Source organism: Sinocyclocheilus grahami, unplaced genomic scaffold (assembly GCF_001515645.1).
Source record: "Sinocyclocheilus grahami isolate Dianchi unplaced genomic scaffold, SAMN03320097.WGS_v1.1 scaffold33.1, whole genome shotgun sequence".
Classification (NCBI taxonomy): Eukaryota; Metazoa; Chordata; class Actinopteri; order Cypriniformes; family Cyprinidae; genus Sinocyclocheilus; species Sinocyclocheilus grahami.
In genome coordinates, this window is record NW_015505212.1 from 1195129 (window position 1) to 1219077 (window position 23949).

Consider the following 23949-nt stretch of genomic DNA (forward strand, 5'->3'; position numbering starts at 1 on the left):
GTATGTATGTGTGTGTGTGTGTATGTGTGTGTGTATATATATATATATATATATATATATATATATATAATTTTTATTTTTTTTTCCTGTGAACCCTGATGTTATGAAAATACAGATTTTAAAGGTTCAATTAATTTTTATCCTCCACAGATTAGTTTGCTGACCCTCAGAATTATGTCAAACTTTGAGGCTGATCTTCCTAAACCAGCAGAGGTAACATTTATGAGATTTACCAACAGCAGTGGCTGTGAAAAGCACATGCACATATTTATTAACTCATGTCTTTTTCAGGGAGAGGAGAGCTCAAATGCGCAGACGGTGTTCGCCGTGTGTCTGCAGGCGGAGCAGGTCCCGGCCACAGTGCAGGACTACAGGGAGAAACTACTACATCTTCGTAAACTCCGTCATGACCTGGTGCAGCCCTGTCTGCCCAAGGGTCCTTTCCATGAGGTAGCTAATGCCTTTTACTCCATGTCAAATATTGAATTATTTTTGAAAACCATTGTTACAGATGTTTGTGGTTTTTGTTTTTATAGGTTCCTCTTCGTTATCTTATTGCAATGCTGTTTGTCAATTTCCGACCTCTCTGGGATGCAGTTATTGATCTGTTGGTGTAAGTGTCATGCTAATGGCCATGTCCTGTTTTATTTGTGATCTTCTGCCTTTAAATCCTCATATCCTCAACCTGTATCTCCAACAATATTCTCTCTTTCTCTATTATTTGTCTTTGTTTAATTTGCTTTCATCTGCTCAGGACCCACGCTAAAGAAATGGACAACAAGTCATTCTGGAAGGTCTATTATGAACAGCTGGAGATGGTTGCTGGTCTAGCTGGTGAGTTTTCATTGAGCTGTTGACCCGTTACATTTTCCCCCAGTCTTCAATTTAAAGATGCTTGAATCTTTATTCTCAGAGGAAGAGCTTCAGGCAGATGAGAAAGATGATGAGGAGAGAGGTGGTGAACAACATCAAGCAGCAAAGCAGCTTCGAGGTTCGGGGACCAATGTGATCGAAAGCGGGGATGTGGGAGTGTTGTTTCTGGAACAGCTGGACCAGGTGCTGAATCCCACTCAGCGGACCGATTTCACAAACTTCCGCAACCTGCTTTGGCGAGCAATGGCCCAGTTTCCTGACAGAGTGGAGCCTCGCAGCCGAGAGCTCAGCCCATTACTGCTGCGCTTCATCAGGTGTATATAAGATTTGTGTCAACAACCTATTTGTCTTTTTAGAAAGTTCTCCATAACAGTCTTTTCTCTGCCTTCACAGTAATGAGTTCTACCCAGCTGACCTGCAGGTGGCTCCAACACAGGACCTCATGAAGAAAAGCATCTCTTCATCAGAGCAAGAAATGGGTGAAGAGGTAGATGCTGACATGGAAGATGAAGAGAAGGAGGAAGATTCCAAACAACCCAAGAAGAAGATCCCAAGAAAAGCAGCAGCCAAGTAAGAGATGATCCTATCTTCTAACATCCATCGTTGTCTTCTAGTTACATACTCACACAAACTAGATGTGCATGTCTAATGTACTAGAATGACAAGCATTCATTTGTTCTCATAAACATGCCTTTATTTTTTTATAGGCAGCTCATTGCTCACTTGAAGGTCTTCTCCAAATTCATTAACCCGAAAGCTTTATTTATGGAGGCAAAACTAAGTGAACTGTATACCCAGGTATGGTTTCCCATCTTTCTATGAAAGCTCATTTTGTTTATCAAAACTCGTTGAATGGCCAGCTGAGACTAATTCTTTCTGTAAACCCATAGCTTCTGTGCCATAAAGACCAACAAGTACAGAAAATAGCACTGGACTGTTTGATGACATACAGAGACCCAAACATTCTCCCTTACAAGTAAGTCTTCTAACACAAAGCACCAAAATACACTGTCCCTTCTCTTCTTGCTTTCCACATTAGATTTTTTTTCTGTAATAACTCTGTATTATACACTAACTAGGTCAGTTTATGAATAGAATGCTTTATATACAGAGCAGAGACTGATGGTATCTTCCAACAGACATCTTTGGTTACCTTACTAACTTTCACTGCTGAGATACCGGAATGTACCAATTGCCTCAGGAAGTCTTTTAGTCTATTATGATATTCATTTCACGTCTCTGGGTTACTTTGAGCCAGTTTTGTCATTTGGTGCACGGAAAAAAATACCTAGAGGCAACCCTCACTGATCTAATTTTAAGCCAGATTTCAGAGCTTTTCTGCAACCTCAAACTTGCTGTGGGGATGCTTTAAACAATTTTTAAACATTTTCCAGTTGTGTAAGCATTTGTTTTATTATTTATATTTGGGGGTTTATTAATATGATGGCTTAAAGCAGTACTGCGAAATCATTTTTGAACATTGCTCCAGTGGCTGTGTTCCCCAGGGCTTTGTTATAGGTCCATAATAATTGTTGATTTGTCATTGTTTACAGAGAGAATCTGGAGAGACTTCTGGATGACAAGCATTTTAAAGATGAGATTGTCCATTTCAACATCTCAGAGGAAGGGGCCGTGGTACTTCCGTCACACAGACCCCAACTTATTCCCACGCTTATGAGGTGTGTGTTTAGATGCGCAATGCATATTAATGATATCATTGCACCCCTGATGTTTCTTCTCTGAATGTGAATGTTATGTGTCTGCAATTAGTAGTTTTTAATTATTCTTGCAGGATACTATATGGGCGGATGTGCCCTAGGGTTGGTAATAGGTTTCAGGGTAAGGCAAACACAGCTTCACGCTCCTCCATAGTGCTTCGCTTCCTGGCAGGCTGTCAGCCAGAGGAGATGGGCATGTTTATAGATCTGCTGCTGGAGCCTGTTTGTCATCATGCTGAAGGTACCAGCTTGAATTTAAGCTTATTAAAATGATTACATCCTAATATACCCCTTAAATACACCTATTTGCAGTTCATTAGATATTAGAGATAATATCCTATTTGGACCATTTATGAATGTTACTCAATAATGAGGACCATCTTCACAATATTTAGGATATTTATAAATTAACTTATTTTTATTGAAACAAGCTAAACCAACAGACTTTATTTTACTCATTTTACTTTTTCAAAAAAGAACAGATAGATAAAAAGCAAGCACTGATTTGAAGATGCATCAACTTACAACAGGAAATGCATAATTTGTTGCTTGCAGGAGCATGTCTGGCTGCGGTAGAACGAGCTGTAGCCGAGGCGAACCTGTCTGCTGTTCTCCCCGTGGGTCGCCAGCACAGCCTTCTCAACACTATAGAAATGCTCATTCATAAAATGGGCCATCTCATCCACATGTACTTGCCCAAAGTTCTGCAGATCCTGCTGTGCATGACAGCTTCAGTGTCATTTATACTGGATCACAGAGAACAGGTAAGCTGAATGCAGAAAACCATCCTCATTAATCCTTTAACTTTATATGCAAACTGAAATATTGTACGTAATTGTAAAATATTCCTGGAGTTCCTCTTCAGAGTCAGCGATTAGAGGGCCACATTATCAGATTTTAGACTTTTTTTTTTATTGTGTGGTGGCTGGATCTGTTTTTGGGGGTGCTGATCTCAAGAGCTTACTGTTGTTCCTTTAGCTCAAGCCTGGTTGCATCAATCCTCTGAAGAACTTGCGGCGTCTGGGGATTCTGCGCATACAAGACTTCTTTGATGGATTTGAGTCTTACAGCTTCACTGCAGATGAGCTGGACGCTGCGTTTCAAGCCGTGGTGTGGCCTAAGGTGTGTGTATAAGAGAAAATGGCTGGATAACTTCAGTAGCTTTAACAAGCCAGTTAAAATAAGAAAAAGTATGGCTCATTGCAAGTTAAAGTAAGTTGTACTCTTTCAAAAGAGTCTTGGAAACTTGTGTGATTTATTTTTTTACCATCAGTATTTGACAATTTTGAGATTATGAATATTTAAATGAGGACTGGAGTCAGTAACCCAGCTGTTTTGTTCTTCAGGTGTGTCTTCTGTCCACTGAAAGCCCGTATGCACCAACGCCCCTCCTGAAAGTCATCCGTGTGTGGATCCAAAATCCTAGGTGAGCTCATTAACCACAGGTTTGTGGACCTGACACAGTGGTACCCTAAAGAAATCATTTCTAGTTTTTAATAATATTTTCTTTAGAGCTGCTTTATAGCTGGATAGAATTTGTTCTTTAATTGTTGAACTTTGTAACATCTGCCACTGAACCGAATCAACACTGAACTGACTTAACCTGAAAAATGTGAATTGTCTTGAAAGTGAAGTAAGTTTATAAATTGTTATTTATAACCGGTTTATTTTTAAGCTGCTTTGTAACATTCTGTATTTTATAAAGCGTTATATAATTAAATGTAATGATTCCATTGTTATCATATCTTATTGCTGATTTGAAATGTTATAGCAATGCAGTCTTATTATAATATAAATGTTGTCTTTTCTCCCTGTCAGATATTTCCCTTTGCTTGCTAAGCAGAGACCGGGCCACCCTGAGTGTGACGTCCTGCACAATGTGTTTGCTCTGCTATCCTCCAAAAACGTGTCTGCCATCACGACGGCCGTGGTGATGGATATAGCCGAGAGCTTGCTGACCACTCCAGACTATGAACCCAAGGAGAGTGAATCAGAGCTGATTGTGAACAACTGTGTGATCCCCGAACCCAATCAGGACTGTGACGTGTCAGGTAGACATCAGGGGTGTTGATGATTATGCTGAAGGACCCACTATATTTTGTGCATTTGACATATCTGTTTCTCTTCTTCTGGTAGATTCTTTGACTATCGGCTGCCGTCTGCTCCTTCCTCACATCCCAGCACTGCTGCAGTACCTCAGCGGAGTCGTGCGTAACTCTGAACGCCTCAAGAAGAAGCAATTCAGAGCTCAAGTCAGCAAAGAGCTCAACATCCTCTCAAAGTATGTCCATATAAATCTGTTTATTCGCACAGACTTCTTAAACGGCCGTTCACACCAAGAACTATAATCATAAAGGTTTAATAATCATTCTTTTTCGAAGAAAAGATGTCCACATCATGTGAAGTAAACTTTTAAGATTTAATGGTTTTCATTCTGTTCCAGGATCAGTAGATTTGTGGCTGAAAAAGAACAGAGTTCAACACTCATTGGTTTGCTTCTGCCTTACCTTCACAAACCCAAATCTGCTCAGGTACACTCCTCGTGCCAAATAAATAATTCCAAACTTTGAACTGGTATCATACATTATTAGTTTTTTTTAATGTTTTTGAAAGAAGTCTCTTATGTTCAACGAGGCTGCATTTATTTGATCAAAAATACAGTAAAAATCATATTCTGAAATATTATTGCAATTTACAATAACTGTTTTCTAGTTGAAAATAAAAATGCAATTAATTACTGTGATGGCAAAAGCTGAATTTTCAGCATCATTACTCCAGTCTTCAGTGTCACATGATCCTTCAGAAATCATTCTGATTGGCTGCTCAGGAAACAGTTCTTCTTATCATCAATGTTTACAACAGTTATATTGCTTAATATTTTTTTGTGGAAACTGATACACCATTCAAAAGTTGGTAAATAAGATAAAATGATAAAAAAATACTCCAGTCTTCAGTGTCACATGATCCTTCAGAAATCATTCTGATTGGCTGCTCAGGAAACAGTTCTTCTTATCATCAATGTTTACAACAGTTATATTGCTTAATATTTTTTTGTGGAAACTGATACACCATTCAAAAGTTGGTAAATAAGATAAAATGATAAAAAAAGAAGAAATTAGTACTTATTAATGAATCTAACGTAAGTAAGGACATTTCAAATAAATGCTTTTGAATATTCTATTTATTAAAGAAGTCTGAAAATCATTTGCTTTCACAGGCATAAATTACATTTTAAAATCTATCCAAATGAAAAAGTTATTTTAAATTAATACATAATAATATTTCACAATATTACAGTTTTTACTGTATTTTTGATCAAAAATGCATCCTTGGTGAGCAAAAACATAAAAAATATTTTATCAGTGTATGTTATTGTATTATTATTATGATGTTCATATTAGGAACATTTTCTCTTTCTTTCAGGAAACGGAGCTGGACATCCTGGGTACAGTGAAGAACCTGTTGAGACAGTGTTCAGAGCCCAGCGTGTTCCTCAAACCTCTCAGCAAGCTTTTCTCCATCATCCACAACAGACTTTCCCGTCAGGCGCTGTGTGAAGCGTTTCAGGTCAGTTTCTGCATCTCTAGCCACTTTAGCACCACTTTAAGTCCTTTCCAAACTCTTCCTGACTGCCTGAATATATCTCTCTGCAGACTCTGTCAGACATGGACGGTGAACTGAAGTACATCACAGATGTTGTGATTCAGGTGAGGGTTCATTGAGGCAATCAGAAACCGATTTAGTTTTATTTCTTCCAATCATGTTCATATTTGACCGCCTCTTGTTTCTTCTCCAGCTCAACGTGTTTGATAGCCGCCATCTGGACGAGATTCACTTTGACGTGCGTCTCGTGGCGTTTCAGAAGGTCACCAAGCACATTAAAGAGATGAGCACTCTGGATATGAGATACCTGACTGCTATCATGCACAACTGTTTCCATTCCTTAGAGGTGACCGTTCTTGTGATGTTACTGTTACCCTCTAAATATCTTTTTGTGTATCTTTTTGTTTCTTGACCTGCATGAAGTTTTGAATGCCTTTGGTGTGTTTCCGAGACAGATCGGTGACATGTCTCTGGCAGACAGCGCCACCATGTGTTTGTCAGCTGTAATAACGCAGCTCTGTGAAGTCGGATGCCCAGAGGCAGAGTACAAGGAGATTGTGCAGTACACGATACTTGATGCAATACGAAAGGGTTTGAAGAGCAAGACTGAGGTGAAAACCAGTGATATGTTAGCTTACATTTAGTGCATCAACGCTGTGTGACCATTTCACGTGCATTTCACGCATTTATGACTTTTCATTTTTCGCAGAGTGTACGAAATGATTACACTACGGTTCTGGCCTGCCTGGTGAAAACTTTCCCAAACCGATCCGAGTTCCATGATCTGGTGCAGCTGATGGATTATAATGATCCCGAGTCAGATTTCTTTGAGCACATGAAGCACATACAGGTAAAAAAGAGAAAAAGTCTTTTTCATTAAAAAAAACAAAACAAAAAAAAAACACAACAGTTATATTGCTTAATATTTTTTTGTGGAAACTGATACACCATTCAAAAGTTGGTAAAAAGAATAAATGATAAAAAAAGAAGAAATTAGTACTTATTAATGAATCTAACGTAAGTAAGGACATTTCAAATAAATGCTTTTGAATATTCTATTTATTAAAGAAGTCTGAAAATCATTTGCTTTCACAGGCATAAATTACATTTTAAAATCTATCCAAATGAAAAAGTTATTTTAAATTAATACATAATAATATTTCACAATATTACAGTTTTTACTGTATTTTTGATCAAAAATGCATCCTTGGTGAGCAAAAACATAAAAAATATTTTATCAGTGTATGTTATTGTATTATTATTATGATGTTCATATTAGGAACATTTTCTCTTTCTTTCAGGAAACGGAGCTGGACATCCTGGGTACAGTGAAGAACCTGTTGAGACAGTGTTCAGAGCCCAGCGTGTTCCTCAAACCTCTCAGCAAGCTTTTCTCCATCATCCACAACAGACTTTCCCGTCAGGCGCTGTGTGAAGCGTTTCAGGTCAGTTTCTGCATCTCTAGCCACTTTAGCACCACTTTAAGTCCTTTCCAAACTCTTCCTGACTGCCTGAATATATCTCTCTGCAGACTCTGTCAGACATGGACGGTGAACTGAAGTACATCACAGATGTTGTGATTCAGGTGAGGGTTCATTGAGGCAATCAGAAACCGATTTAGTTTTATTTCTTCCAATCATGTTCATATTTGACCGCCTCTTGTTTCTTCTCCAGCTCAACGTGTTTGATAGCCGCCATCTGGACGAGATTCACTTTGACGTGCGTCTCGTGGCGTTTCAGAAGGTCACCAAGCACATTAAAGAGATGAGCACTCTGGATATGAGATACCTGACTGCTATCATGCACAACTGTTTCCATTCCTTAGAGGTGACCGTTCTTGTGATGTTACTGTTACCCTCTAAATATCTTTTTGTGTATCTTTTTGTTTCTTGACCTGCATGAAGTTTTGAATGCCTTTGGTGTGTTTCCGAGACAGATCGGTGACATGTCTCTGGCAGACAGCGCCACCATGTGTTTGTCAGCTGTAATAACGCAGCTCTGTGAAGTCGGATGCCCAGAGGCAGAGTACAAGGAGATTGTGCAGTACACGATACTTGATGCAATACGAAAGGGTTTGAAGAGCAAGACTGAGGTGAAAACCAGTGATATGTTAGCTTACATTTAGTGCATCAACGCTGTGTGACCATTTCACGTGCATTTCACGCATTTATGACTTTTCATTTTTCGCAGAGTGTACGAAATGATTACACTACGGTTCTGGCCTGCCTGGTGAAAACTTTCCCAAACCGATCCGAGTTCCATGATCTGGTGCAGCTGATGGATTATAATGATCCCGAGTCAGATTTCTTTGAGCACATGAAGCACATACAGGTAAAAAAGAGAAAAAGTCTTTTTCATTAAAAAAAACAAAACAAAAAAAAAACACATTAAACTATATTATAAGTAATTAAAATGAAAACTAAAATAAACACATTAAACTACTATATATATATATATATATATATATATATATATATATATATATATATATATATATAAATTAATAGTATATGTTAATTTATATATTAACATATACATAAACATAAATAAATGTGTATATACATATTATAGTATATGTATATATACATGTATATATTTCTATATTAGTAATTGAAAAGTAATTAAAATACTAATAAATGAAAATACATTAAACTTCTATTTATACATGTTATTTATAAATATGTTATATATATTGATAAATGTTAATAAAACAAATACATGAAACTAATGTTTTTAAATTTTTTAATTGCTGTTATATAACCAGTGCCCTTATTTGACCCTTATTTGATATTGTCCCATCTCAAAACACAGAAAATGGAGAAGTCCGTTTGTTGTTCAGGTTTACAGAAGGGGTCGAGCGCTCAGGAAGTTCGCCAGGCAGCTGACGGAGGGCAAGATTGTGATGTCATCACGCTCCATGCAGAATTACATCATGCCCTACGCCATGATCGCTCTAGTTGACGAAAAACTGCTGAAGGTTGTTACCGAGTCAGGTTATATTTTCAACCGTTCCAATTATTGTCAGTTGACTGTGCTTTAAACAAATACATTCTCTGTTCTCCCAGTATGAACCCATGACAACAGCCGCCGTAGAAGTTATTGGTGCCGTGTGCAGACGCTTGACCTGGTCCAAGTACTTATACTACCTCAAACACTTCGTCCATGTTTTACAAACCGGAATAGCTGAGCAGAAACTGGCTGTCAGGTACACTTCCTGTGCATTTGTGCTTTTTCTGTGATGTTTTTGTCATTATGACATTTAACGATTTTCCTGACTCTTCTCATTGGCGTAGCATGTTGCTGACCGTTCTTGATGCGTTCCACTTTGACCATGAGACTCTCAGTAAAGAAATCGAGGTGGCCAAGAACAAGAAGACGGATGGTAAGAGTGTCACAACAGCCACATTAAACGTCCTGTTCACCCACATGGAACTTAACATGACCAACATCATCTATTTGCTTCAGAGCCCAGTGTTGTGGACGAGGCAGTGGAAACCATGGACACGGATGAGAGTGATGCTGAAGATGCCATGGAAACCGATGAGGCTGGAGCAGCCATTTCCACAGCAACGGATGCTGAGACGGAAAGCACTGCCAAACCAAAAGAAGGCAAAAAGAGCCAGACGAAGAAAGTTCCTCCTGTCGTCAGCAGTGGTCTTCCACAGAGTGAACGGGATCTAGAGACGCTCATTTCCACCATTCATCACACGGTCATTCGGAGCGTCCTGCCCAAACTTCACAAGTGCCTCACAGCAAAGGTCTGAGCTCATATATCATACTTAAAGAGTTTAGTTTAAAGTAGAGCAAGACTGAAAGCTCTTAGTGGACTGTATTGCTGTCTAAAGTTTACAACGGATGTAACTAACAATTGAAGACTCACAGTTGATTGCATCAGGGTTTGGTGTTAGCTTGTTCTGTAATGAATCAATAGCCCAAAAAATAGATGGCACAGACAAGATTTGTGTGTTATATAGGGTTTTTGTGGGTCTTATAGAGTCTTAATTCACCCTTCCACAAATGAAATCAGAGCAGAGCAGAAAGACTTAAATTCATGATGCCGCCATGGCATTAAATGTTGCATGCATTGCTAAGAAAGTATTTTTGTCTTGTTTTCCAATACAAATATGTGAACATCCTTAAATCAGTATATATTTACTTGAGATGCAAAATGAAGTAAAGAAGTCACTTTCTGAAATATTTATTGAAATTTAGGGAGTGAGTGAGTAAAACAATTACAAAAATGGAATATGAAAACTTGTTTTCCCTTTGAATTGAGTTGATTTTTCTGAGCTCATTGGCAGATATTTGTTCTTGATTTAATCATCAACTAATTGATGTTTGTTTCTGTAGGTTAAACGAGATGACGAACACAAGATGGTGAAGTCTAAGATATTAACATATACATAAACATAAATAAATGTGTATATACATATTATAGTATATGTATATATACATGTATATATTTCTATATTAGTAATTGAAAAGTAATTAAAATACTAATAAATGAAAATACATTAAACTTCTATTTATACATGTTATTTATAAATATGTTATATATATTGATAAATGTTAATAAAACAAATACATGAAACTAATGTTTTTAAATTTTTTAATTGCTGTTATATAACCAGTGCCCTTATTTGACCCTTATTTGATATTGTCCCATCTCAAAACACAGAAAATGGAGAAGTCCGTTTGTTTTTCAGGTTTACAGAAGGGGTCGAGCGCTCAGGAAGTTCGCCAGGCAGCTGACGGAGGGCAAGATTGTGATGTCATCACGCTCCATGCAGAATTACATCATGCCCTACGCCATGATCGCTCTAGTTGACGAAAAACTGCTGAAGGTTGTTACCGAGTCAGGTTATATTTTCAACCGTTCCAATTATTGTCAGTTGACTGTGCTTTAAACAAATACATTCTCTGTTCTCCCAGTATGAACCCATGACAACAGCCGCCGTAGAAGTTATTGGTGCCGTGTGCAGACGCTTGACCTGGTCCAAGTACTTATACTACCTCAAACACTTCGTCCATGTTTTACAAACCGGAATAGCTGAGCAGAAACTGGCTGTCAGGTACACTTCCTGTGCATTTGTGCTTTTTCTGTGATGTTTTTGTCATTATGACATTTAACGATTTTCCTGACTCTTCTCATTGGCGTAGCATGTTGCTGACCGTTCTTGATGCGTTCCACTTTGACCATGAGACTCTCAGTAAAGAAATCGAGGTGGCCAAGAACAAGAAGACGGATGGTAAGAGTGTCACAACAGCCACATTAAACGTCCTGTTCACCCACATGGAACTTAACATGACCAACATCATCTATTTGCTTCAGAGCCCAGTGTTGTGGACGAGGCAGTGGAAACCATGGACACGGATGAGAGTGATGCTGAAGATGCCATGGAAACCGATGAGGCTGGAGCAGCCATTTCCACAGCAACGGATGCTGAGACGGAAAGCACTGCCAAACCAAAAGAAGGCAAAAAGAGCCAGACGAAGAAAGTTCCTCCTGTCGTCAGCAGTGGTCTTCCACAGAGTGAACGGGATCTAGAGACGCTCATTTCCACCATTCATCACACGGTCATTCGGAGCGTCCTGCCCAAACTTCACAAGTGCCTCACAGCAAAGGTCTGAGCTCATATATCATACTTAAAGAGTTTAGTTTAAAGTAGAGCAAGACTGAAAGCTCTTAGTGGACTGTATTGCTGTCTAAAGTTTACAACGGATGTAACTAACAATTGAAGACTCACAGTTGATTACATCAGGGTTTGGTGTTAGCTTGTTCTGTAATGAATCAATAGCCCAAAAAATAGATGGCACAGACAAGATTTGTGTGTTATATAGGGTTTTTGTGGGTCTTATAGAGTCTTAATTCACCCTTCCACAAATGAAATCAGAGCAGAGCAGAAAGACTTAAATTCATGATGCCGCCATGGCATTAAATGTTGCATGCATTGCTAAGAAAGTATTTTTGTCTTGTTTTCCAATACAAATATGTGAACATCCTTAAATCAGTATATATTTACTTGAGATGCAAAATGAAGTAAAGAAGTCACTTTCTGAAATATTTATTGAAATTTAGGGAGTGAGTGAGTAAAACAATTACAAAAATGGAATATGAAAACTTGTTTTCCCTTTGAATTGAGTTGATTTTTCTGAGCTCATTGGCAGATATTTGTTCTTGATTTAATCATCAACTAATTGATGTTTGTTTCTGTAGGTTAAACGAGATGACGAACACAAGATGGTGAAGTCTAAGGAGGTGAAAGATGAAGAAGTGGCCAGAGTGCCTATTGCATTCGCTATGATTCAGCTCATGAAGTCTCTGCCAAAGGATGTGATGGAAGCCAACTTGCCAGGGTATGTTTACTCTATCATTACCCGTTTTCTAAATGCAAGTGTCTGTTAGAGTGTGCGAGAGATTGATCATCAGTTGCGCTGCAAATATTCCATCATTTCTTTAATTTTGAGTGCGCATCACTGCAAAAATTTGGTAAACGATGCAACATTTTCAGTTAATGCAACCTCTGATCAGAACACAGTTATTCTCAGTTTGGTGTTTATATATATATGCAGCATCTTCCTGAAAGTGTGCGTTCACCTGAGGAGCCGTTTCCAGGAGATCCGTGATGTGGCTCGAAACACTTTGGTGAAGATCATAGAGACGCTTGGGCATCAATATCTTCATTATCTGCTCAGCGAGTTGCAGGCAGTCTTAGTGAAGGGGTATCAGGTAAAATATTGTATTTATTAGCACATGTATCATGCATGTACTGTACATAGCAATGTATAATGCAAGGAGAGAGTATTTCCCAAATGGTAAGTGTCAAATATGGTTGAGGAGAAAGTGTAAAATTCTAGTGCAAAACACATGTGCCAAGACATTAGTAATGTAATCTTTGGATATATATGATGTTGTTTTCAGACAGTTTGGAAATATATTTATATAAATATCTACCACTTTTACATTGTGTATCAAAACGAAAAAAATAAAATAACTTAGACTTAAATTTAAATTAAAAAATAATAGATTCCTCTAACACTTTAAATGCACTTCAGTGTGCATATTTTAATCATTTTCTAAAATGTTTAAAAAAATATTATTCAAGATAAAACTTTATACTTTTATAAATGTATTATATTTAATCTTAAACTTTGATTTATTGTTGATTAACTAAACCTGGCTCTCACCATTAATATAACATATATTAATATAGCATACTTGTATTATAGCATTTAAAAATGATTATATTTAAAAACAATTTTTATTGAAGTTCTATTGTTGTTACTCGATTTTGCATGAATGAACATGTCATAAAAAGGTCAAAATATCTATTTAAAAATACTATAAAGCTTTTTGTTATAGCTTTTGCTCTTATAGTTATGCTATAATTACTATACTTATGGCCTGCAAAACAAAATTGATATGCAAAATTCAAAACATATCAAAATTAATTTGAATTTAGAAATTAATGCTGATCATAGAACCTTTGTGTCTTTGTCTGTTTAAATTGAATTTGTAATGTGTTTTTGAATAACTTGAAAGACTTGAACCAAACAAAACGAGCACCAGGTCTTTGACCCGTGTATAATTTGTCCTTTCAGGTCCATGTTTTGACCTTCACCGTCTACCATTTGCTCACTGTCCTAAAACCATCCTTGAATGGAGGGGATCTCGACCCATGCATGGACATGCTCATCGCGGTAAACGGCACTTACATTTTCAATAATATTTTCAAACAATCATGCCTTTTTATCCACTAACTCTCTCCGCATCCTTCCTAGATCTTCAACAACGAGTTGTTTGGGGCCGTAGCTGAGGAGAAGGACATCAAAGGAATCGTTTCCAAAGTGATGGAGGCCCGTCACAGCAAGAGCTCCGACTCGTACGAGCTTCTCGGCCAGTTCTGCAGTCAGGAGCGCGTCATTCACCTCATCCTGCCACTCAAAGAGGTGAATAACCAGAGCGCTGCATCTACAAGAGGCTCACGATTTCTCAAGAGACTAATCTGGTCTTCCTCTTTCTAGATGCTTGAAAACACGGCCAGTCTGAAGGTGTCGAGGCGAGTGCATGCTGTGCTCAGGAGGATTGTGGCGGGACTTTTGCTCAATCAGAGCATGAGCCCTCAGTCCATCCTACTGCTCAGCCATGGACTAGTTAGTGAGAGTCTGCCGCTCATTACTAGCAAAAACAAGTACGTCACACACACACTCAGAGATGCATTAGAATTGGTTTAATCAGATCTAATTTGAACAATTTCACATCCCATATTCACCCAGAGAGAAGCAACGTCCACCTCCAGATCCTCGCCTGCCTCCGCCAAGCTGTTTACTGCTGCCGGCCACTCCTAAGAGAGGAGGCGCGAAAGCCGCCATCAGCAGCAGAACGAACATGCACATCCTGGTGGAAACGGGGCTCAGTGTAAGAAAATAACACATTGGTTTTTGATTGACCGCTGGGAGAATGCATGAGGTTCAATCTCAAGCAGAAATCGCACTTCAACAACATTTAGGCAATTGTACATCAATCTGTATTAAATAGTTTGCTAAATAGCAAGCAGCCGATTTAGATCGTGCTTCGAAAGACATCTCTTATGCTCATTAAGGCTGCATTTTTTTGGTAAAAAATGCAGTAAAAAACAGCCATATTGTGAAATATTATTACAATTTACTTACTGAAACTGTTTTCTATTTTGATATATTTTAAAATGTAATTTATTCCTGTGATGCAAAGCTGAATTTTGGGCATCATTACTCCAGTCTTCAGTGTCACATGATCCTTCAGAAATCATTCTAATATGCTGTTTAGCTGCTCAAGAAACATTTCTGATTATTATCAATGCTGAAAGCAGTTGAAAACATTTTTCAGGATTCTTTGATGAATAGAAAGTTGAAAAGAACAGCATTTCTTTGAAATAGAAATCTTTTGCAACATTTCAAGTCTTTACTGTCACTTTTGATTAATTTAATGCAGCCTTGCTCAATAAAAGTATTCATTTCTTTTCTAATTTTTCTTACACACTTTGAAAACAACTTAAAGGGATAGTTCACCCAAAAATGAAAATTTGATGTTTATCTGCTTACCCCCAGGGCATCCAAGATGTATAGGTGACTTTGTTTCTTCAGTAGAACACAAAAAAAGATTTTTAACTCAAACCGTTGCAGTCTATCAGTCTTATAATGGCAGTCAATGGGCTCTACGGCTTTGAGAGTAAAAAAAACATACACCGACAAAACCAAATTAAACCCTGCGGCTCGTGACGATACATTATCGGGTCTTAAGACACGAAACGATCATTCTGTGCAAGAAACTGAATAGTATTTTTTTTTTTTTTTTTTTTTTTCCTCTGTTCCCATGGAAACCGATGAGGCTGGAGCAGCCATTTCCACAGCAACGGATGCTGAGACGGAAAGCACTGCCAAACCAAAAGAAGGCAAAAAGAGCCAGACGAAGAAAGTTCCTCCTGTCGTCAGCAGTGGTCTTCCACAGAGTGAACGGGATCTAGAGACGCTCATTTCCACCATTCATCACACGGTCATTCGGAGCGTCCTGCCCAAACTTCACAAGTGCCTCACAGCAAAGGTCTGAGCTCATATATCATACTTAAAGAGTTTAGTTTAAAGTAGAGCAAGACTGAAAGCTCTTAGTGGACTGTATTGCTGTCTAAAGTTTACAACGGATGTAACTAACAATTGAAGACTCACAGTTGATTGCATCAGGGTTTGGTGTTAGCTTGTTCTGTAATGAATCAATAGCCCAAAAAATAGATGGCACAGACAAGATTTGTGTGTTATATAGGGTTTTTGTGGGTCTTATAGAGTCTTAATTCACCCTTCCACAAATGAAATCAGAGCAGAGCAGAAAGACTTAAATTCATGATGCCGCCATGGCATTAAATGTTGCATGCATTGCTAAGAAAGTATTTTTGTCTTGTTTTCCAATACAAATATGTGAACATCCTTAAATCAGTATATATTTACTTGAGATGCAAAATGAAGTAAAGAAGTCACTTTCTGAAATATTTATTGAAATTTAGGGAGTGAGTGAGTAAAACAATTACAAAAATGGAATATGAAAACTTGTTTTCCCTTTGAATTGAGTTGATTTTTCTGAGCTCATTGGCAGATATTTGTTCTTGATTTAATCATCAACTAATTGATGTTTGTTTCTGTAGGTTAAACGAGATGACGAACACAAGATGGTGAAGTCTAAGGAGGTGAAAGATGAAGAAGTGGCCAGAGTGCCTATTGCATTCGCTATGATTCAGCTCATGAAGTCTCTGCCAAAGGATGTGATGGAAGCCAACTTGCCAGGGTATGTTTACTCTATCATTACCCGTTTTCTAAATGCAAGTGTCTGTTAGAGTGTGCGAGAGATTGATCATCAGTTGCGCTGCAAATATTCCATCATTTCTTTAATTTTGAGTGCGCATCACTGCAAAAATTTGGTAAACGATGCAACATTTTCAGTTAATGCAACCTCTGATCAGAACACAGTTATTCTCAGTTTGGTGTTTATATATATATGCAGCATCTTCCTGAAAGTGTGCGTTCACCTGAGGAGCCGTTTCCAGGAGATCCGTGATGTGGCTCGAAACACTTTGGTGAAGATCATAGAGACGCTTGGGCATCAATATCTTCATTATCTGCTCAGCGAGTTGCAGGCAGTCTTAGTGAAGGGGTATCAGGTAAAATATTGTATTTATTAGCACATGTATCATGCATGTACTGTACATAGCAATGTATAATGCAAGGAGAGAGTATTTCCCAAATGGTAAGTGTCAAATATGGTTGAGGAGAAAGTGTAAAATTCTAGTGCAAAACACATGTGCCAAGACATTAGTAATGTAATCTTTGGATATATATGATGTTGTTTTCAGACAGTTTGGAAATATATTTATATAAATATCTACCACTTTTACATTGTGTATCAAAACGAAAAAAATAAAATAACTTAGACTTAAATTTAAATTAAAAAATAATAGATTCCTCTAACACTTTAAATGCACTTCAGTGTGCATATTTTAATCATTTTCTAAAATGTTTAAAAAAATATTATTCAAGATAAAACTTTATACTTTTATAAATGTATTATATTTAATCTTAAACTTTGATTTATTGTTGATTAACTAAACCTGGCTCTCACCATTAATATAACATATATTAATATAGCATACTTGTATTATAGCATTTAAAAATGATTATATTTAAAAACAATTTTTATTGAAGTTCTATTGTTGTTACTCGATTTTGCATGAATGAACATGTCATAAAAAGGTCAAAATATCTATTTAAAAATACTATAAAGCTTTTTGTTATAGCTTTTGCTCTTATAGTTATGCTATAATTACTATACTTATGGCCTGCAAAACAAAATTGATATGCAAAATTCAAAACATATCAAAATTAATTTGAATTTAGAAATTAATGCTGATCATAGAACCTTTGTGTCTTTGTCTGTTTAAATTGAATTTGTAATGTGTTTTTGAATAACTTGAAAGACTTGAACCAAACAAAACGAGCACCAGGTCTTTGACCCGTGTATAATTTGTCCTTTCAGGTCCATGTTTTGACCTTCACCGTCTACCATTTGCTCACTGTCCTAAAACCATCCTTGAATGGAGGGGATCTCGACCCATGCATGGACATGCTCATCGCGGTAAACGGCACTTACATTTTCAATAATATTTTCAAACAATCATGCCTTTTTATCCACTAACTCTCTCCGCATCCTTCCTAGATCTTCAACAACGAGTTGTTTGGGGCCGTAGCTGAGGAGAAGGACATCAAAGGAATCGTTTCCAAAGTGATGGAGGCCCGTCACAGCAAGAGCTCCGACTCGTACGAGCTTCTCGGCCAGTTCTGCAGTCAGGAGCGCGTCATTCACCTCATCCTGCCACTCAAAGAGGTGAATAACCAGAACGCTGCATCTACAAGAGGCTCACGATTTCTCAAGAGACTAATCTGGTCTTCCTCTTTCTAGATGCTTGAAAACACGGCCAGTCTGAAGGTGTCGAGGCGAGTGCATGCTGTGCTCAGGAGGATTGTGGCGGGACTTTTGCTCAATCAGAGCATGAGCCCTCAGTCCATCCTACTGCTCAGCCATGGACTAGTTAGTGAGAGTCTGCCGCTCATTACTAGCAAAAACAAGTACGTCACACACACACTCAGAGATGCATTAGAATTGGTTTAATCAGATCTAATTTGAACAATTTCACATCCCATATTCACCCAGAGAGAAGCAACGTCCACCTCCAGATCCTCGCCTGCCTCCGCCAAGCTGTTTACTGCTGCCGGCCACTCCTAAGAGAGGAGGCGCGAAAGCCGCCATCAGCAGCAGAACGAACATGCACATCCTGGTGGAAACGGGGCTCAGTGTAAGAAAATAACACATTGGTTTTTGATTGACCGCTGGGAGAATGCATGAGGTTCAATCTCAAGCAGAAATCGCACTTCAACAACATTTAGGCAATTGTACATCAATCTGTATTAAATAGTTTGCTAAATAGCAAGCAGCCGATTTAGATCGTGCTTCGAAAGACATCTCTTATGCTCATTAAGGCTGCATTTTTTTGGTAAAAAATGCAGTAAAAAACAGCCATATTGTGAAATATTATTACAATTTACTTACTGAAACTGTTTTCTATTTTGATATATTTTAAAATGTAATTTATTCCTGTGATGCAAAGCTGAATTTTGGGCATCATTACTCCAGTCTTCAGTGTCACATGATCCTTCAGAAATCATTCTAATATGCTGTTTAGCTGCTCAAGAAACATTTCTGATTATTATCAATGCTGAAAGCAGTTGAAAACATTTTTCAGGATTCTTTGATGAATAGAAAGTTGAAAAGAACAGCATTTCTTTGAAATAGAAATCTTTTGCAACATTTCAAGTCTTTACTGTCACTTTTGATTAATTTAATGCAGCCTTGCTCAATAAAAGTATTCATTTCTTTTCTAATTTTTCTTACACACTTTGAAAACAACTTAAAGGGATAGTTCACCCAAAAATGAAAATTTGATGTTTATCTGCTTACCCCCAGGGCATCCAAGATGTATAGGTGACTTTGTTTCTTCAGTAGAACACAAAAAAAGATTTTTAACTCAAACCGTTGCAGTCTATCAGTCTTATAATGGCAGTCAATGGGCTCTACGGCTTTGAGAGTAAAAAAAACATACACCGACAAAACCAAATTAAACCCTGCGGCTCGTGACGATACATTATCGGGTCTTAAGACACGAAACGATCATTCTGTGCAAGAAACTGAATAGTATTTTTTTTTTTTTTTTTTTTACCTCTGATCCACAACAATGTCCAACTGTCCTGAGCGCGTTCACAACATCCGGCGCGTGACGCGTGTACGTGCTTGATAGACTGCAACGGTTTGAGTTAAAAATCTTTGTTTGTGTTCTACTGAAGAAACAAAGTCACCTACATCTTGTATGTCCTGGGGGTAAGCAGATAAACATCAAATTTTCATTTTTGGGTGAACTATCCCTTTAATATTTCTCAAATATTTTGTTGCGATATCGCTTTAAGCACCAAAATGTCTCTTCCACAGTTGCTTCACTGTAGTCTGAAGGGTTCAAAGATAAACTCATCTGTCCCGTCAGTAAAGGAGATGCTGGATCCTTTCGTATCTCTCCTCCTGGACTGTCTTAACTCCATGCATGTAAAGGTCTGTCCTGCCTGTCTTTTGATTTATGTGTTTTATTATTCATAATCGCAAACGTTTTCCTGCTCTGCTGTTCCTTTATATACCTGTGATTGCATGAATACAGCAAGCTGTCTTGTGCACATCAGGTGATTACCGAGGCTCTGCAGGCCTTCATCTGGATCCTGAAGTTTCCTTTGCCGGCGTTGGAACAGAATTACGACCAGCTGACCAAGCAGCTCTTTGTCCTGCTGAAGGACTACGCTAAAGCTGGAGCCGGCCGTGGCGAGAACTTCCACCTGGTTCAGAACTGCTTTAAGGTGCGAGAGACCCTCGCCACTATTCTCATGTTCTCATTTTGAAGTCTAAATGTGAATAATCCAGCATGACATGTTCTGTTTAATAGGCCATAACTGTTTTGGTGAAGAGCATGACAAAACTTGTAACACAAACACAGCTGCAAGTGCTTCTGGGATATGCTGAGGAGGACATTTATGATAACTCGCGGCAAGCCACCGCATTTGGCCTCCTGAGGGTAAGTTAACCTACTCATCATGACAGACTTCACCAGATGAGACATATTCTAACGCTGGTGGGATTCCCATGGTCAAGGAAAGCCTGGAAATATAAAAAACATACATTTCCATAGTGAATGCACATTTTACTAGTTATGCCCAGTGTTGTTATCGTTAGCTAAAATCATAAAAAATATCTTGAAATAAAATAAACATTAATTGAAATAAAATATAAAAGCACTTATTTAAGATAATTATTTCAGCTAGTTGCCAATCTAACTGAAACTAAAACCATAAAAGCATGTCTATTTCTAGAAATAAACTTTAACTGAAATAAAATATGAAACAAAACTTAAACATTTTTCATTTAGTTGCCAAGGCAACATTTCTTATTTTCATTTAGTTTAACTTGATGTCATGATATAACTAAATTAAATTATTTTATTATAAAAATGATATATTATATTTTATATTGTAAAATTATTAAAAACTATATAGACATTAAAAAAATCTCAAACATGGCAAAAACACAACTAAATGACTAAAACTAAAAAAAACTGAAAACAAAAATAAAAACTAATTTAAAATACGAATAAAAACTGTAATATCATCTCAATTATATTTAAATAACAATTTTGCCCATTTCTGTTTTATTTGGTTAAAGTTGAAGTACTAAAATAACGACAACTAAATAAACTAAAACTAAAAAAATAACATTTAATAAAAACTACATAGACATACTTTAAAAACAAACTAGTAAAAATGACAAAAACACAACAAAATTACTAAAACTTTGGCTGAAACTAAATGAAATCTGTGAAAATATACACATAAAATTAGAATTCAAAATAATAAAGTGTAATAGTCTATCAGTGATACTAAAATAACACTGGTAATGCTCTTCTAGTAGTATTTCATTGGCTAGATATTGCTCTTGCTGTAGAGTAAAATTTGCGAGTTCTTTTTTTCAACGAGTCAGACCGATGATTCATTAGTGAATCAGTGTTAATCAAAAAGGTTTTTTTAGAAATGCTCCTGCAGTAATCATGGAAACAGCATGCCAATGAATGGGTTTGTTTGACTTGCAGGCGATCCTCTCCAGGAAACTGGTGGTGCCAGAGATGGAGGATGTTATGAAAAAAGTGGCCAAGTTTGCCATCGATGGGTCAAATGAACAGGTCCGCATGCGCTGCAGACAGGTCAGTCGGGATATTGCAGTCTTCATCATCATCATCCAGGTTTATGCTTGTCAGAACTATCGTCAGACTTATGTCTGTCCTCTGCTGTGACCGCAGATCTATCTGAAGTACCTGATGGACTATCCACTGGGCAAGAAACTCAGGAAACATTTTGACTTCATAGTGTCTCAGCTTACGTAAGTTTAGAGCAACTGATTACTAACAGGCAGATGTGAATCGTTTCCTTCATGTCAGGCAAATTCAAATATTTGTTTTCTTCTCAGTTATGAGTATGATACTGGGAGACAGTCTGCCCTGGAGTTGATGGCTTTCATTTTCCAGAAATTTCCTCAGGTACTGTAACAAAAACAGTTCGAAATGGTCGTGCTATTATATTATATAATATTAATAATATTATATAATATTAACATTGTTGAGAGAAACCTCTACATTACCAGTGTTATTTAGTATCATTGAGATACTATTGTAGTTTTTATTATTTTATATTTTTATTTTTAATATGTATGAATATTTATAATCATTTTGTTTTAGTACATAGTTTAACTACACAAATATGAAAAATGTTGCCTTGCCAACTAGACAGTTTTTAATTTTTCAGTTAAAATTTATTTTATTTCAAGGAACAATAATGTTTTTTAATGTTTTATAATGACCCTGAACATTTCATACATGAATGCACATTCCTTATTGTGCAGAGCAAGTTGTTTTGAATTACTTTTTCAATTAATCAGTTTATGTCATAAATTCCACATTATTGTTCAATAAAAAATCCTTGCTCCATTCTGTCATGATTTAGTGAATTCCTGTTGGATAAATTATACTCCCATTATACTTTTTTTTTTCTTGAAAATGCTTTACATTATGAAAGTGAACTTGCAAAAGATTATTCTGTACTTGGTGTTTGTTTGTACTGTAAGGTAATTGTTATGTGTTCTTTGTTCACAGGCTCTCTTGCACGAGCACTGCGGTTTGTTTTTTGTGCCTTTGTCATTGGCTATGCTAAATGACGATTCTGCAACCTGTAAGAAAATGGTGGCTCTGGCCATCAAGTCTCTGCTGAATCAGCTGGATTTACAGCATCAAAATTCCATGTTTAACCTGGTTAACACCTGGCTTACTGGCGAGAAGGTGAGTAGGAAAACGAAAAGGTGAAAAGGTTCTGCTGAAATGTGTTTTGGTCTTAACGGTTTGCGTCTTTGTGCTTTTATAGCCGGCTCTTCGGCGACTCGGAGCTCAGGTTTGTGGGCTGTTTGTGGAAGTTGAAGGGGAGAAGTTCAACCGGAGACTGGACGTCCTGATACCCCTCATTGAGAAAGAGATCCACACTTCCAACTTTGAGGACGTGAGTGCAGAGTTTTACAGTATGTGGATGCATTTGTTTGAGTCTCTTTGCATTGATAATGACAATGATATGATTGATCAGATTGAGGAAGAGGAGGATGAGAAGGCTGCAGACAGACTGCTGTTCTGTTACCTCACGCTCATCGTCAAACTCGTCAAAGACTGTGGCTTTCTGGAGCTCCACAAACCTGCAGACCTGCTCAACATCTGGAGTATGAACACACACAGATAAATGAACATGGATAAAGTCAGTGTTAATAAACGTGCACTTAGGAACCTGAGATGCATCATGTGCTCTCTCTCTCTCCAGGTCATATTGATTCCCATCTACGTTACCCTCATTGTTGGGTCTGGCTGACGGCCTCTCAGATCTTTGGTTTGCTGTTTGCTGCTCATAAACCAGAGGAGCTCTTGGCCTTATGGAGCTCTCAGGAGAACACGAGTAAAACCACACAGCCTGTGGCCAGCGCTTTTCTCACTGACAACCTGCATCTGAAGGCAAGAGCCCTGAGAACCTGCACTTCAAATGCTCATTTCATGAAGACAGACTGAATTAATGAATGCTTTGTTTCTAAACTGTTAGATGAGAGAGCTGGTCCTGTCCTTCTGTTACCAACTGCAGTCCAAGTTCTTGGATATTTCTGCTGGAGAGCAGGTATGAAATAATGAAAAAAAGTATGATTGTCGTGTTTTAATTATATTTATGTAATAATATATATTGAATAATAATGTGTAATAATTTAACTAAACATATTATGTAATTATTTTTAATAAAATAAAAAAAATCAGAAAATGTTGATGTTAGTGAATTAATTTTTAAGTTTTAGCTGTTTTTTTCTTATTTTAATTTGTTTTCAATACTTTCTGGGGAGCTTTTACTATTTAATTTTATTATTTACTTATTTAAATGAAATTATATTTCAATTATTTCATCAAATTATTCAATTTACATGAAATTATATTTGTTTTATTTAAAAAAAAAATTGTACATTTTTGTTACAAAAAACCCTACATGGACGAAAGAGTTATAATAAACAAACAACACT

General features: G+C 37.2%; 1 protein-coding gene across 4 annotated transcripts in view; it reads left to right on the plus strand.

The window, feature by feature from the left end:
- Nucleotides 1–23949, plus strand: part of utp20 (UTP20 small subunit processome component) — a 34167-nt gene that overhangs the window by 7597 nt on the left and 2621 nt on the right. For 3 of the 4 annotated variants that reach the window (XM_016265124.1, XM_016265131.1, XM_016265139.1), the window contains 43 exons: nucleotides 151–213; nucleotides 292–450; nucleotides 537–613; nucleotides 755–834; nucleotides 914–1187; nucleotides 1267–1443; nucleotides 1581–1671; nucleotides 1764–1849; nucleotides 2427–2552; nucleotides 2666–2832; nucleotides 3147–3355; nucleotides 3570–3713; nucleotides 3938–4017; nucleotides 4410–4642; nucleotides 4728–4872; nucleotides 5035–5122; nucleotides 6015–6158; nucleotides 6245–6298; nucleotides 6388–6540; nucleotides 6650–6805; nucleotides 6904–7044; nucleotides 9034–9171; nucleotides 9260–9399; nucleotides 9488–9576; nucleotides 9660–9739; nucleotides 15562–15774; nucleotides 16367–16506; nucleotides 16723–16879; nucleotides 17752–17850; nucleotides 17932–18099; nucleotides 18175–18341; nucleotides 18427–18568; nucleotides 19756–19872; nucleotides 19998–20168; nucleotides 20255–20383; nucleotides 21452–21562; nucleotides 21659–21738; nucleotides 21826–21895; nucleotides 22508–22690; nucleotides 22773–22904; nucleotides 22986–23115; nucleotides 23214–23401; nucleotides 23487–23558. In XM_016265124.1, coding sequence (XP_016120610.1) covers nucleotides 151–213; nucleotides 292–450; nucleotides 537–613; nucleotides 755–834; nucleotides 914–1187; nucleotides 1267–1443; nucleotides 1581–1671; nucleotides 1764–1849; nucleotides 2427–2552; nucleotides 2666–2832; nucleotides 3147–3355; nucleotides 3570–3713; nucleotides 3938–4017; nucleotides 4410–4642; nucleotides 4728–4872; nucleotides 5035–5122; nucleotides 6015–6158; nucleotides 6245–6298; nucleotides 6388–6540; nucleotides 6650–6805; nucleotides 6904–7044; nucleotides 9034–9171; nucleotides 9260–9399; nucleotides 9488–9576; nucleotides 9660–9739; nucleotides 15562–15774; nucleotides 16367–16506; nucleotides 16723–16879; nucleotides 17752–17850; nucleotides 17932–18099; nucleotides 18175–18341; nucleotides 18427–18568; nucleotides 19756–19872; nucleotides 19998–20168; nucleotides 20255–20383; nucleotides 21452–21562; nucleotides 21659–21738; nucleotides 21826–21895; nucleotides 22508–22690; nucleotides 22773–22904; nucleotides 22986–23115; nucleotides 23214–23401; nucleotides 23487–23558 — 5763 coding nt within the window. Of the gene's footprint in view, nucleotides 1–150; nucleotides 214–291; nucleotides 451–536; nucleotides 614–754; nucleotides 835–913; nucleotides 1188–1266; nucleotides 1444–1580; nucleotides 1672–1763; nucleotides 1850–2426; nucleotides 2553–2665; nucleotides 2833–3146; nucleotides 3356–3569; nucleotides 3714–3937; nucleotides 4018–4409; nucleotides 4643–4727; nucleotides 4873–5034; nucleotides 5123–6014; nucleotides 6159–6244; nucleotides 6299–6387; nucleotides 6541–6649; nucleotides 6806–6903; nucleotides 7045–9033; nucleotides 9172–9259; nucleotides 9400–9487; nucleotides 9577–9659; nucleotides 9953–12411; nucleotides 12552–12767; nucleotides 12925–13796; nucleotides 13896–13976; nucleotides 14145–14219; nucleotides 14387–14471; nucleotides 14614–15561; nucleotides 15775–16366; nucleotides 16507–16722; nucleotides 16880–17751; nucleotides 17851–17931; nucleotides 18100–18174; nucleotides 18342–18426; nucleotides 18569–19755; nucleotides 19873–19997; nucleotides 20169–20254; nucleotides 20384–21451; nucleotides 21563–21658; nucleotides 21739–21825; nucleotides 21896–22507; nucleotides 22691–22772; nucleotides 22905–22985; nucleotides 23116–23213; nucleotides 23402–23486; nucleotides 23559–23949 lie in introns of all 4 variants that reach the window. The other variant, XM_016265145.1, reaches the window with a different exon arrangement.